This window comes from Gopherus flavomarginatus, chromosome 1 (genome assembly GCF_025201925.1).
Source record: "Gopherus flavomarginatus isolate rGopFla2 chromosome 1, rGopFla2.mat.asm, whole genome shotgun sequence".
NCBI lineage: Eukaryota > Metazoa > Chordata > Testudines > Testudinidae > Gopherus > Gopherus flavomarginatus.
In genome coordinates, this window is record NC_066617.1 from 290,473,874 (window position 1) to 290,488,899 (window position 15,026).

The window sequence follows — 15,026 nt, forward strand, 5'->3', positions numbered from 1 at the left end:
ACCAGGAGTAGGTGACTCAGTGAGCCTGATACTGTGTTTCAAATTCACATCTTTATATTCCTGTTCATCAGGTTGATTTGGATTCAAGACACATTGGTTGGGTAACAAGTGAACTTCCTGGTGGAGATAATCACATCATCAAAATTGAATTGAAGGGCCCAGAGAACACGCTAAGAGTTCGACAAGTGAAAGTACTGGGATGGAAAGATGGTGAAAGCATTAAAATTGCAGGCCAGATCTCAGCAAGTGTAGCTCAGCAAAGAAACTGCGAAGCTGAGACACTGCGAGTATTCCGCCTTATTACATCCCAGGTAGGACATTGGAACTATCTCATATGGTGAAACATTGGAGAACATGAAAGCTGCTGAGATTTAATTACTCCTTTTAAAAAGAAAGCTGTTTTTTTTTCCCTGTGTGTGGGTGGTGATAGTGATAGTAAGCTAGAATAGAAAAGGACTTGAAGAATTACTACTTCATACAGTGATTAAACATGTTAATGAAGTAAATTTCCTTCTGGAGCTTCTCCATTGTACTGATTTATAGTTGATTTGTTTCTTTTACCTTTCTTTGATTTAACCACTCCACTGTGCTGCAGAACCTCATTTCTTTACACTAACAACAACATACTACTTTATATCTTTCCTCTTTCATGGTTTTCCCATTCCTTCCTTTTGTCCACACCTGCTACGTCATTAGTACCCTCCATTTAAAAAGTATGCTAGATCTCTCTCTCTTGTTTGTCTTGTCATTTTAGACTGTAAACTTTTCAGGGGAGAGAGTGTCTTTATTTGTGTTCATACAGTACATAGCATAAAGATCCTATCAGGGACTTTCGGTGCTAATGGAATATAAATAATATAAATTCAGAGATTTTGAATCGCCATCATGTGTGTTGGTGATAGATATCACAGAAATTGGAGAGCAAGCTAGACATTGTAAATGTAGAATGACAGGCTTTTTAAAACAGTGACATATTTTAATCAAATGTTATTAGTGGCTGAAATTTCTCTGGTGCTGACTGCCAGTTCAGACTCCTCTTTACTATATTGTTGTCAGCAGTCAGAAAATCTGATACATGGCACACAAAACTAAGCAATGTTGATCTGTTTTAAACTACAAAGAATGACGATATGACCCTCCTTATTTGTCAGCTCGAGAAGTTTTATGTCCATGTGAGCCTAGTTTTGAACTTTTGTTTAAACTTTGTTGTAACTTCACACAGGTATTTGGAAAACTCATCTCTGGAGATGCTGAGCCAACCCCAGAACAAGAAGAAAAAACACTGCTGTCTTCCCCGGAAGGAGAAGAAAAAGTACACAATGTATTATTTATGTTCTACAATTATTATTTTACTGAAATAAGTTGTCCCAGCTGTTTTTCAGTCTATTTTGATCCTCTTACTCCAGATATTCTTCATATCCCAGCAATATTATACTGCTGCCATAGCCTATTTTTAAAAAAAGACATAATTAGATGGATTTTTGTGTAATTAATATTTTTGATGAACAGATCATAATTGGGGCTATAGGTTTTCATTAAGGAGTCATAGTAATAATGGTACAAATCGGTGATATCAGACAGGCTCAGGAGCCACAAGTGGCTCTTTAATGTGTCTCCTATGGCTCTTCGCAGCACGTGATATTAAAAAATGGTGTGATTTAATTATTAATCAATCAGGATGCTTTTACTATGTTAATAACCAGTTGTAGAATACTCTGTCAGTCATTTTGCTGTGAGAATAATATACTATAGAGAGAGAGATGGTGTGTAAATGAAATTAATTCATGCTATTGTGGTTCTTTTGGGTAATGTTGATTGCTAATTTGGCTCCTGAACCACTGAGGTCTGAGTATCACTGGTACAAATCATACTAACAATACTAGTAACTTACAAATATAGTTTTCATTGGATGGTTCTTAAGTGGTCCAGGCCCACTTGGAAAGATGTGCCCTTAGTCCAATGAGCAAGTTATTTTTTATGACTGCTTAAAATAGTTAATCCAGAACGGGGTTAAAGCCCAGTGGCAGCGCAGTTAAGGCCCAGTGACAAGGCAGGACTTCTGTTTCCAGTGTTGTCAGTTCGTCACATTTCACAAGTGCTAAATTAACTGCAGATGATTTATGGTAGATCCTGAAAAGTACATTGTCTGTCTGATTTTTGTTGCCTTGGTCATAAGTTACATATTATAAATCAGAGATCGGCAACCTTTGGCACACAGCACATGAGGGTAAGCACCCTGGCAGGCCGGGCTGGTTTGTTTATCGACCAATTCCACAGGTTCAGCTGATTGCGGCTTCCCCTGGCTGCAGTTTGCGGCTCCAGGCCAATGAGGGCTGCAGGAAGCGGCAGCCAGCACATCCCTCAGCCCGCCCCACGAACCGTGGCCAGTGGAAGCCACAATCGGCCGAACCTGCAGATGCGGCAGGTAAACGAACCGTCCGGACTGCCAGAATGCTTGCCCTGGCGGGCTGTGCCCCAAAGGTTGCCGATCCCTGTTATAAATCATGGAATATTTTTTTATTTTTGTTGAGTTTCTCCTTCTGGAGACATTTAATTTAAAATACATTAAATATTGTAAAATTGGTCCATGTTACATTAGTTTCTAAAGACTTGATCATTGGTGATCAGTATTAAGTTGAATTCGTAAGGGTGGGTCTTAGAAGACTGAATTTCATTTGTCTGAGCTTTCTGGAGATGTATCTGTGCACTGATATTTTACATACATAACAGGATGGAAATAAGCACCGCTGGCCTGTATCAATTTTCCTAATTGTTTTATCTCGGCTACATAACATTTTGCTACACATCAGTATGTTACAAAAATCTGCTCACTTTTAGCATACAAAGTTTAACATTCCACATTCATTGGTGCAACAGTTTAAAAATGCTTTAGAAAGTCTTAATCTAATGTTATTTCTGCTTTTTATTAAAGGCAACTTCAGATGCAGATCTGAAAGAGCACATGGTTGGAATCATATTCAGCAGGAGCAAACTAACAAATTTACAAAAACAGGTTTGTGTAATAAAGTTCTTGAGGTGTTAAATGTTTACCTTAAATTGTAACTACTGGAAAAGAGCATAATTATAAATCTTTTGTTGCTTAACATTTTTTTACTTGAGTATTTTTCATCCTTAATAGTATTTTTCATACTTAAGTCTCTGTTTCTATTATAAATTACATGCTTAAAGATTTATAATTTGGCTTTAAAATTTAGCAGTGAACTGTAACTAAAAATAAAACCTTATCCTGTGAACCTTCTTTTAAAATTATAGTTAAGTGGAATCAAGTTGTCCTCATATTTACTACTAATAGTTAATGCTGGCATACCTCGTTCAATATTTCAGATGAGTCTCAGCTGCCAGTTTTAGGTACTTATTTACACTCTTTCCCCTTTCCCCACCAAAAAATAAGTTTAGAATTCTTAGATTATGGGCAGGGACCAGCAAGGAGATCAGGATTTGGATTCGGAAACTATCCCACCCACAGTATCTTCAGATGTTTGGATCGGAGTTTTGTTTTGCTTCATTTGTTTTTTAATTTTTTTTTTTTACTCAGACATAGAAAAGTGGCTACTGTGCATCTGAGATAACCTTAAGAAATTTCTTAAGATTTTTCATTTATCTAAATTCTCCTTTCACACAGTAAGATTAGCCATTTTCTGTGGGATAAATGTTATAGCAGAGATTTTCAAAGGAGCTTGAGAGGAACTAAGTACCCATCTCCCATTTAATTTCAACAAGATTTAGGTGCCTGTTTCCCTTTTGCACTTTTGAAAAGCCAAGCCTTACAAGCTTGAAAATCTTTTAAATAAGTTTACTTTTTTTAACACATTATTGGGTAAATTATAGGCATTTAATAATGTGTATGTATACAGGGGAGTCGCATCTTACGCGGAGGTTAGGTTCTAAAGTCAGCGCGTAAGGTGAAAATTGTGTATAGTCAAAATTACCCTTGAAAATCCCTTAAATTGCCCATAAAGTACATTCGCTGTTGTTTCTTGAGCTGCTTAAACATTTCTTGATACGATCTCAAATAGTCCGTAATACTACGTGTGATTTTGAGGCTTCATTCCATAGGGGGATCGTATTCAGAAATTAAATCATTTAAGTGTTTCACTGCTTGGAACACTTCAGCAAATGTGTGAAGATTACAACTTGCTGGCTCTTCCTATTCATCGTCGTCATCTTCATCTTCTGTAGACAATTTTGTCAGTTCCTCTAACTCTTCATTAGTCAATGTTTCTCTGTGGCTCTCAATTAATTCTTCAATTTCTTCCTCAAGGATGTCGACGAAGCCATCACCACCTGCTTGCCTGGCCACCTGAACAATGCATTTCACTTCTTTGTCAATGGTCGGGAAACCCTTAGAATCATTCACACATTCTTTCCATAAGTTTTGTCAACTTGCATTGACTGTTTCAGGCTTGATTGCATTCATTAACCTGTTTAATATAAGTTTGGCAATGTTGAAGGACTTCCAGCACTCCATCACATTATGATTGGGATCAGCATCCATAGCGCTACATATCCGTGAGAACATAAGCCTTGTGTACATGGCCTTGAAACAGCGAGTCATGCCTTGGTCAAGAGGTTGGAGGATGGAAGTGGTATTGGGGAGGGAGAAAGACAACTTCAGCGTCATTATGCGCAAACCAGAGTGCGTTAGGTAGGGTGGCCAGGAGCATTGTCTACAATCAGCAACACTTTAAAGTCAAGTCCTTTCTCTTCAAGGTACCACTTGACCTCTGGAATGAAACACTTTTGGAACCAATCCAGAAATAATGCTGCTGTCACCCGAGCCTTTTTATTTGATTGCCAGAACACAGGCAGGAGATCTTTGTTCTTGCCTTTTAGGGCACGGAGATTTACAGCCTTGTAGAACAAGCCTGGCTTTATTAAATGCCCAGCTGCATTGCCACAAAACAACACAGTCACACGGTATTTAGCTGCTTTGAAGCCAGGGGCTTGTCTTTTTTATTTTGAACTGTAAGTGGAGTTGGGCATTTTTTTCCAGAAGAGCCCAGTCTCATCAGCATTAAGAACTTGTTCCAGAAGATAGCCCTTTTCTTCTATGATTTTCTTTAATTGTCCACGGTAGGCTTTTGCTACCTCTTCATTGGCAGATGCAGCTTCACCAGTAGTCTGCACATTTTTGAGGTTGAAGCGATTCCTAAACTGTTAAGCCAACCTTGGCAGGTTTTGAATTCCTTTTCATCAGAAGGCTGTCGCTCTTCGGCGGGAGGTTTGAACAGCGCATAGAGGCTAAGAGCCTTTTCTTGCAATGTGTTGCCATCAATAGGCACACATTTACAGTTCATGTCTTCCAGCCATAAGTTTAATGCCTTTTCAGTCTTTCTCACGCACCTGGCTCATCACCTTAGCAGTTATTGGAGCACTTGATGCCACAGCTTTACGAATTTCTCTTTGTCGAATCTTGATGGCTCAGATGCTAGATCCGTTGCAGCCATATTTACATGCCACGTTGGAGACTGACATACCGTCTCTCAGTAAGTCCAACACAGCCAGTTTTTTCTCCAGCGTTGGAACAGATCTTGTTTCTTCGGTTGAGCACCAGATGAAGTAGTTCGCTTGTGTTTAGTGGCCATGTTGTATGAAAAATACGTATCTTTAAATACTAGAATCACACTCAGCATCGCGAGATGCTCACACTATTAGAGGCACGCAAGAACTGAGATCGACTGAGGGAACAGCAGATTCACATCTCCCATCTCACGCTCACTCTGGGACATACGCTCATTAAGTGGAATGCTGGGCGGAATCTCGGCTGCACTACTGTATTTAAATTGTTACTTTTCCTTTTTTATTTTTTTGCCGAGCGTATATAGTTGAATTCACATAAGTTAAATGCGCGTATGATGAGACTCTACTGTACATAACAATAAGAGTTTTTTATGGTCTCTAAGATTTCTTAAATATGTGGTTAGAAAAGTGATTATAAAGTGGTTTTAAGGAGGTATTCTCTTTTGGGAAGATATAGGTATCTTTTGACTTCTAATAGTATGTGTTCCTGGATTTTAAATAAAAACACAGTTCAGTGATATTGTCACAAACTGAGTCCAGCAAATTCAGTATTATAGGTACATCTTTATCCCTAGTTCGCATTTATAATGGGGAGTAATAGAAAAAATCAGCAAAATTTTATGGGCTTTTTTTTTTTTTTTTTTTGGTTTATATTGCAGTCATGTAGGTGTTTTTGCCTTTTTTTAGTTCTTACTAAGTTACTCTGTGTGTGGCATTTGTTTGGTTAGGTATGTGCTCATATAGTCCAGGCCATCCGAATGGAAGCAACTCGTGTACGTGAGGAATGGGAGCATGCAATCTCTAGCAAGGAGAATGCCAACTCACAGCCTAATGATGAAGATGCCTCTTCTGATGCTTATTGCTTTGAGCTGCTGTCCATGGTTCTGGCACTGAGTGGTTCCAATGTAGGTCGTCAGTACCTGGCTCAGCAGCTGACTCTACTCCAGGATCTCTTCTCACTACTGCATACTGCCTCTCCCAGGGTACAGAGACAGGTGAGTGTGCTAACTACTCTTTATCTCTTGCAGTGCTTCCAGCAAAATAATCCAGTGCTAAAAATTAGATCATAATATGCTTGACAGTACAGAATGTATGTGAACTGATTTTTTATTCAATTTAGTAGTTTGCCTCATTTCTGATTTTCATTAAACAAAATGTGTGTATAATTTTCATTGTCAAATTCAAAATGTCCTCAAATATGAGATATGAAATATTCTCAAATAAAATAAAAGCAGACTTTTGTAGTGTGACTACATATGGAAGACAGTTAGCCTTACTAGAAAATTATTCAAAAAGTTATGAGTGTCTGAAAACAGAGATTATAATAGAATTTGGTTTTGCAATCAGAACTATGACATTTGTTGACCACTCAATATATATTCCCAGCTGTCTGTGGATGGTATCACCCACTCAGGATCTCAGTCTGCATCCCCACCCATCTCATCCCAAAAGGTTTGCGATGCGAGTCTTTTATGGCAATGTGAACTGCCTTGTACAAAATCTACTCCAATGGAAATTCTTCCCAGATTAGCACAGGGATCTAATGGTCTTGTTACATTGTTATGTGACAGGCCCATAGAGGAGGGGGAGAATTACTTGTTTTAAATACAAAAATATATGCAGTACAGATTAATACAGTGCAATAGCCCTTTTAATATGAAGAGAATTATTTTCTCCATTCATTTTTTTTCAGATATATTACTTAGGTAGTATTTTACCAAGAAAAGACACACAGGAAATATGTGCAAATAACATGAAGAAAAGTGCAGTGTTATGTAAAGAAAGTCCCCAAACTAATCGGCAGTCCTAACAATCATCAGTTCAACACAACCTTTAAATTGTGAACAAGATTGGATTAAGACAGTCTGGGGCCCTACATCCACCATTAGAAGGGAGTGCCTTCAGCTGCACCCCCTTTGCTCTGACCCTCATGAAGTGATCCTGTGGCATCAACCTTCTCCCCCAACTTGGAGTCCTAGTGACAGACAGCACACTGCCCTCTTCTAGAGAGGCTGGGGCAGCAGAATGGGGCTCCTTTTTTCTGCTACAGAAGTGATAAAGGGGTCCCTCTTCCCCTCATGGATAACATGAATGGCAGCAGACTTCACCTTTTTCTCCTAGATTGGCAAAGGTGCAGCAGGGGAACCCCTCAGGTGTCTGAGTGTACCTGTTCAGGGGGGTGGAGGGCTGGTTGAGATAGTGGCACTTTTCCTGTCACACACACAACTCTGTTTAGATGATGTTGGCAAGAAGCAGTGGGTGTTGAAATTAACACCCCATGATATTCATAGAGGAATTCATACCATTCTGAGCCAATTCTTTCAGATTGTTTGCAGATTCAGGCAGACGTAAGTTGCACTTGTCACTTTTTCAAGCTTTTCTCCAAAATCATAAGTGCTAGAAGCTTAATTAAAAAGAAAACGTGAACGCTCCGATTCTGAAATTATTACAATATGGTATTTTCTTAGTGCCTATACCTTTATCTGGTCCTGTTAGTGAACGTAAAACAAATGAAATCCATTTACAAAATAGCTGTTTCAATTGCTTGTTGTTACTTGCAAAGAATGCTATTACACAGCATTATTACAAAATTATTCAAATACAGGAAGCAGAATTTTTTCTTTAAAATCTGAGAGCCATTACTTTTCCTATTTCAAAAAAGTCTAGCCATACTTCTTTAGACATAGCTACAGCAAAAATGATTGTAGTTTGGAAACTGAAATTCTGTATGTAAGCAGCTGTTAATGAAGAACAGTGTCGTTGTGGAGTGGTTGAGTGCGCCAGGTCAGGAGTGCTGCCTAATGGAGACGCTCCAGGGTATACTGCTCATGGTCAGAGTGTAAAGGTCACTTTGCCTACTGGCATTATCACAGGGTAGAATCGCCTACTGGAGAGAGTCCCAGGGCCACTTGTACTAGTGGCAATATTACACAGTAATGTCACCCACTGGCAGGAGTCCAAAGGCCACCCTGCCTGGTGGCAATATCACAGGGCCCACTAGCAAGCATGGGGCAGGTAGGGGAACCCGGGCCCACCCTACTCTACCAGCTTTCGCCCCAGGGCCCTTTGAAACTGTGTACCCTGACACAGAGTTCAAGTCCTGATACCCCCAAGCATGTTCCCTGGGTCCCTTCCTACCCTTATTCCAGTCCCTCTAATGTCATCTTTGGGTTGGACGCAGGATAGTTCTTGTCTTCCCTCTGATTCATCTCTGGAGTTTCCTCCACTGACAACAGCAAGTCGTCCCCTTCAGTTCCCACAGACAACTGGCTTCCAATGGTACAGCTGGGAGGCTCGACCCTGGCAGCTTGGAGCCCTGGCAGCTTCCTGGCAAGAGGTTGCTGCAACCACTCCTCCTTAATCAGCCCAAACTGAGTTGTGCTGTTCCCTTTTGAATGCTCCTTCCACTGGGCGCGTGCCCAGCAGGGGTGAGTGGGCATGGCCTCTTGGGTCCAGAGCAGTTTAATCCTCACCTCTCCAGTGCAGGGGTGGTACACCCCATCATAGTCATTGTTAGGTTTGGAGGGGAATGAGAGATTGGCTGGTTGCGTCTGAGTATTTGTACGATTTTAGGAAAGCCTACAGAATTACTGCTCCCTTTACATCATCACTACGCTTTCTTTCTGCCAAGACCCACAAGTAACATGGCTGCTGCTGGAACAATTTGTGATTTAATGTTAATTTTATTTTATTGTATCACTGAAATACAAGCAAAAAAAATTACCTGGTTATAAGCAATAGGAGAAAACGTAGATACTGGTATTTTTGGAGTCTCTTCTCTGGTTTTGCTACACTGTGTAATACATCATACTGCATATTACAAGCCTTTATTTAAAATAAAATCATCTGTTTCTGCGAAGATGATACTCTCATGTGTAAACAAATGTGTGTTGCCCACTTAATCCACCCTTGCAGAAACTATCTTCAGCCAGAAATAGTACTTCCATTGATTTCAGAGATTTAAAAATTGACGTCTAATATTAAGCACAATTTAGCATCTAATATTAACACAATATTTTAATTTTTATGTTCAAATATAAATTAAAAACGGAAAACTAGGTCAGTGCAATGTTAAGGCTGTACAGTTTATAGCTTAAAATTTGAAAATCAGGAGATGGAGGAGTTAAGTTTCCAGAAGCAATGTTAACCTGGTCACATTGCAAATCGTTTGTACTTTATCTTTACATTTAACAACATAAACAGAAATATATTAAAATAGAAACAGATAAATATTGTACTAGTATGTATGCAGTGTGACCAAGTTAACATTACAATTTTAACCTGGTGTTTTGTTTTGTTTTTAATTTCATTATGTTTTTTTTATTTTAACCAGACAAACTAGTATTGTATTAGAATAGGGAAATTTATTGTACTATTGATAGTAGAAGTTTGTCTAGGTTTGAATGTTTTCCAAAGGCAAGAGACTTACAAAATTAATGAAAGGTAAGATATTGGGGGAGGGCGGGAATATTGTTTAGTATAACAACTAATTGTGGCGGCTGAATGACCTCTACTGGGAAACGTTGACTTTAATTGCAACCAAAAATTGCAGATCAGGTTTCCTTCCTTTGAGTTCCTGTAATAGCAGTTTTATGTCTGCTCAGTACTTAGATGGAGCAAATTTAGACCAACTCTAAGAAAGATGTTTCTCAGCAAACGTTTCTGATAGCTAGCTTTTCACATTTTGCACAGACAAGCATCAGTCAGCCTTAAGATGACCATTTAGTGCCTGGCTATTGCTTCTTACATCTCCCTACGTTCTTGATAGTAAATATTCTTATTATACCACATAGTGCTTTTGAAAGTCTCAAGCCTTAATTATGAATTTATATGCTATGTTGCATTCTGTATTCCAGTGTAAGTAATCAGATTTTCAGTATAGCAGTTTTTAGTTGTATTTGCATAAGGTGCTTGGATACTCCTTTATATTGCAATTTTCCTATAAGTAACTGCATTAGTAATAATTATGCTTGAAATTTATATAGCACATTAAAATTTACAAAGTACATATTCCTGAGAAACAAAGTAACAAAGTAAACAAATTCCTGCGAAAGATGATTTAGAAGTTAAAAAGTAGATTAACTCTTCTTATGAAAATGACATATTAAAATAGCTTAGAAAGAAGTAAAAGGTTCTTTTGAATATAGCTGAATTTTCAAAGTTATCTCCTTTAAATTTGTGTTGCTTTGGTTCTGCTTAGGTCACATCATTATTAAGACGTGTTTTGCCAGAGGTGACACCTAGTCGCTTGGCTAGTATCATAGGAGTGAAGTCTCTGCCACCAGCAGACATAAGTGATATTATTCACTCAACGGAAAAAGGAGACTGGAATAAACTGGGTATCTTGGACATGTTCCTGGGGTGCATTGCCAAAGCACTCACTGTACAGCTAAAAGCCAAAGGAACCGCTATAACTGGAACTGCTGGCACTGCTGCAGGGAAAGGAGTTACTACAGTTACACTTCCAATGATTTTCAATTCCAGGTTGGTAAAAGCTATATTTTGTCAAGCTAAAGATAAACAAAAGCCAGAGATTTTAAAGTAAAATACACTCTTTATCTCTCCCTTTTATAATCTCAAAATCTAATAGTAGGGCGCAAATATTGAACTATTGAATTTGACACAAAATGTTACTATGTTGATGTAAAAAGCAAGGTACTGAATAAGTATAATGTTCCTTTAATTACTTTTGAAATATACTAAAGCAGTGGTCCCCAACCTTTTTTGTCTGGCGAGCGCCAGATGACGAGCCACTGAGGACCGTGGCGGTGGACGAGCATCCGCTGAAATGCCGCTGAAGTTCGACGGCAACACCTCTGGATGAGGCTGTTTGTCTGCGGCAAGTAGCGTCATCCAGCGGCATCACTGCCGAATTTCGGCGGCATTTCGGCGGATGCTTGTCCACTGGCCAGTGCGCGGGATCCATGACACCCACAGGCACCGCAATGGGGACCCCTGCACTAAAGCATTACCTTTATTAATTTCATTTATCTTTTTATTTATTATTTTTGCAGCTATATTCGCCGAGGTGAAAGTCATTGGTGGATGAAGGGCTCAACTCCTACACAGATTTCAGAAATCATTATTAAGCTGATTAAGGACATGGCAGCAGTAAGTTTCCATGTTCTGAGTGTTACTTTGATGTTGAAACACTTCTGATCACTGAATAGTTCATATACCGTGTTTTTCCGGAGGAACCCTGCTTCATTCAGTGCACTGTGAATGAGGTAGAAGTCTCAGGAAGAGAGAGAACGGTCTTAGGTTAAGGCATTGAACTGGAACCAGTAAGAACTGGGTTCTATCTCTGGCTTTTCCCACATTTTCTGTATATTGTTGAATAAGTCACTTAGACAAAAATTTCAGAAGTAGTAGCTCACTTTGTTCTTCATTTGTTAGATGGCCAATGTGAGATACCTAGAATCTGATTTTTCAGGAGTGCTGAGCATTCAAAACTCCGTTTGAACTCAAAGGAAGTTGTTAGTTGCACAGCACCTCTGAACTGTCACTGGCAAGTTTAATTATTGAATTTTTAGTTTTTGAATGTTTGACTTTGCAAATGTCATGTTATTTTTATATATTTGTATGTAATTATTTTAGGCAAAGGTGGTAGAGCCACCTAATGCTGAGGTTGCCCAACACTTCCCACTCTAAGACCCTATTGCCAGTTGCTTATTCCTTTGGCAAACTATTACATGTATGACTTTTGACTATAGAAAAAGCTGGCTCAAAGAATGTCTGTGGGTGACTGGTATGATGGGCCTAATAGTTTAAATGCTGCCTGCCAATAACTGTTTCAGTGACTTATAATGGAATACCAAAAGCATCTTTGGCTCTTGTGAGAGCTTGGTCAACTTTGTGTTGATATTCAGGTATCATCTTGTCCATAAATTAAGTTATTGTTGGGAGTCCTTGGATATAATAGTGTAACCGTGCCTCCTTTGGTCACAACTGAGAATACGAAATTCAGGACAAACTGCTGAGAAATAGGGCAGACACACCCCAGAACTGGAGGTTATTCTTCCATGAGATATACCAAACCAACAACAAAAGTAAACTTCTTTCACCATACTTGCAAGAAGTCAGAGCAGCAGTTTCCTTAGGCATTCCAGTCCTGTATCACCACCAAAAACAATAGACTTAGAGATGAGTGGTTTTTTAAAACCAATTTAATCAAATAAAGATTCTTCTGATCCCAAAGGACCAGCCACATGTCCAGGCCAATATACAACTCAGATCTTACCCAAAAATCACACTGTTGCTAATCCTTTAGTATCTAAAATCTAAAGGTTTATTTATAAAAAGAAAGAAAAGTGAGAGTTAAAAACTGGTTAAAGGAATCAAATACATACAGTAATTGCAAAGTTGTTGTTTCAGGCTTGTATCAACGATGGAATAAACCACTGAATAAACCACATTCAGTCAAGTCTCTGGTTGCTTCCAAATTATTGGAAGGACCTCAGTCCCTTGGTTAGAATGCTCCCATTAGTATAAGTCCATGGTCCAGAGGTTTGAGCAGGAAAGAGGTGTTTCCAGGGCCTTTTGTAGCTTCTTCCATGTGGAGGGAAACCCATTGTTTTAAACAAAGCCTTCAGCACAGCTAGTGGAAAATAACAGGTGACAAGATTAGTGTTTGCAGTCACTTGGGCAAGTCACATGTCAATGCATGATTCTGCCTAGACACAGTATAAGCCATTGCCTAAACCTCAAACAGCACGTTCACAGGAAAGTCCATTCAGGGTAGATGGGCATCTGCCATTGTGAGTTAAATGTTCATTTGGTGACCCACTCAATTTGAATAGTCCTTCCAAGATTTGCAGGCTAATTACCTTGTGGATGTTAACCCAGGAGCAAACATTTGAAATCCAGGTACAGAGCCGGTAGTCATAGCTTCAAATACAAAAATGATACATGCATACAAATAGCATAATCATATTCAGCAAATCATAACCTTTCCATAGACACCTTACTTGACAATCTTTGTGTAAGATTTGTTGCAAATATATAACAGTGGTTGCAAATGTGATCTATATGGTCATATTCTGATCAGATAAAATCACAAGTAGGTTGAAATATCTGTTGTGTTCCTGATGGCTGAAGAGCTGGAATTGAATGTACAAGTCTTCCAGATTCTGATGTCACAGAAGGAGGACTTCTGGATTGAGAACATTTGTTGCAAGTGCAACCACTTTCAGTGTCCTGTGTCTCACTCTTTTTTTTTTAAAACTTCATTTCTACTCAAGAAAGATTTTTAATGTCTACAGGACATTTCATATATACAACAATGCATTTGATCACTCTGATAGCATTTGGAAATACATATTTCATTAAGCAGTACTTGAAAAATACAGATCCTTCTTTGTCTGACTTACTGTGGAAATGATTCCATATGTTAGAAGAGGGTGTCACCATTTTTGCTGAGGGAGAAGAAAAAAATAGCTCCTCTGTGCTGGGTGCATTTGATTCTTCCTGTGGATCTCAGGGTCAGGACTCAGAGTCATGATCCATTCCAGACCCTTGAGATTCACAGGAGCACATACAGATGTTTTTGGGTGTGGTTCAGAGGTGGACCAGCTGGATACCTTGCAGCCAACTCAGGTGGCATGTTGGGGAGGCCAGGGAGACTCGCTGGACAGGGGCCTCATAACAAATTTCAAAGGACATGGAGGGGAGGCAGGCAGGGAGCACCTTCCCACAGGATCTGCTCAAGGAAAGCGAAAGAAGCAGGATGTAAGGCTGCCCTCACCTCCTGGAGCACATGATAGGGGACACGTGGGGTGGACAGCCCCTAGCACTGGCTGAGCACTATAGGATCCACCCAATCTTTGCATTTGTAGTCCAGGATTTCTACAATTCTGGTGGTGCCAGCTAGGACCAACCTCCAGGGCACCAAAGGAGATTCTGCCACCTGCACATTAAGGTGTGGATTGTGTAGTGAATGACTCAGGGTATTGCAGGAAGAGATGGGATGGTCTTATGGGTAAGGCAGTAGAATGCTACCCTGGAGAATTGGATTCTACTCCTGTCTCTGTCAAAGAGCTCCTGTGTGATCTTGGGAAAGTCACTTGCACCAAACTTTTTAAAAATGATCACTAATTTTGTGATGTTCATTTTTGGGTGCCTGCCTTGAGACCCTGGGGCGTGATCAGGGCCGACGAGGGTGTGGGGAAGCCGGTACAAATTACCAGGGCCTGGCAGTCCGGAAGGGGGCCCGGGGCCCAGCTTTGTTGGCCCTGTTTAGTCAGTCTGTCCTTGCTGGAGGGCCCAAAAAATTTTTTCACTGGGCCCCAAACCCACTCTCGGCAGCCTTGGGTGTGATTTGCAGAAGTGTTGAGCACTTAGAGCTGCAACTGAAGTCAATGGGTGCTGTGTTTTTAACATGTATATTTGCAGAGGAAGCTTTATTTCTGGCATTTTCTAACTTTTAAATGTGTGACTATACACCCTAAATAATGTTCTTTTAATATAATTTTCTGTATGTAAAACAC

At 39.6% G+C, this 15,026-nt stretch overlaps 1 protein-coding gene across 14 annotated transcripts in view; it reads left to right on the plus strand.

The window, feature by feature from the left end:
- The window catches only part of MYCBP2 (MYC binding protein 2), a 445,111-nt gene that overhangs the window by 404,971 nt on the left and 25,114 nt on the right, over positions 1-15,026 (plus strand). For 12 of the 14 annotated variants that reach the window (XM_050946493.1, XM_050946519.1, XM_050946549.1 and 9 more), the window contains 6 exons: positions 72-311; positions 1,223-1,321; positions 2,933-3,013; positions 6,270-6,536; positions 10,742-11,025; positions 11,556-11,652. In XM_050946493.1, coding sequence (XP_050802450.1) covers positions 72-311; positions 1,223-1,321; positions 2,933-3,013; positions 6,270-6,536; positions 10,742-11,025; positions 11,556-11,652 — 1,068 coding nt within the window. The remainder of the gene's footprint in view (positions 1-71; positions 312-1,222; positions 1,322-2,932; positions 3,014-6,269; positions 6,537-10,741; positions 11,026-11,555; positions 11,653-15,026) is intronic. The other 2 variants (XM_050946502.1, XM_050946615.1) reach the window with 1 other exon arrangement.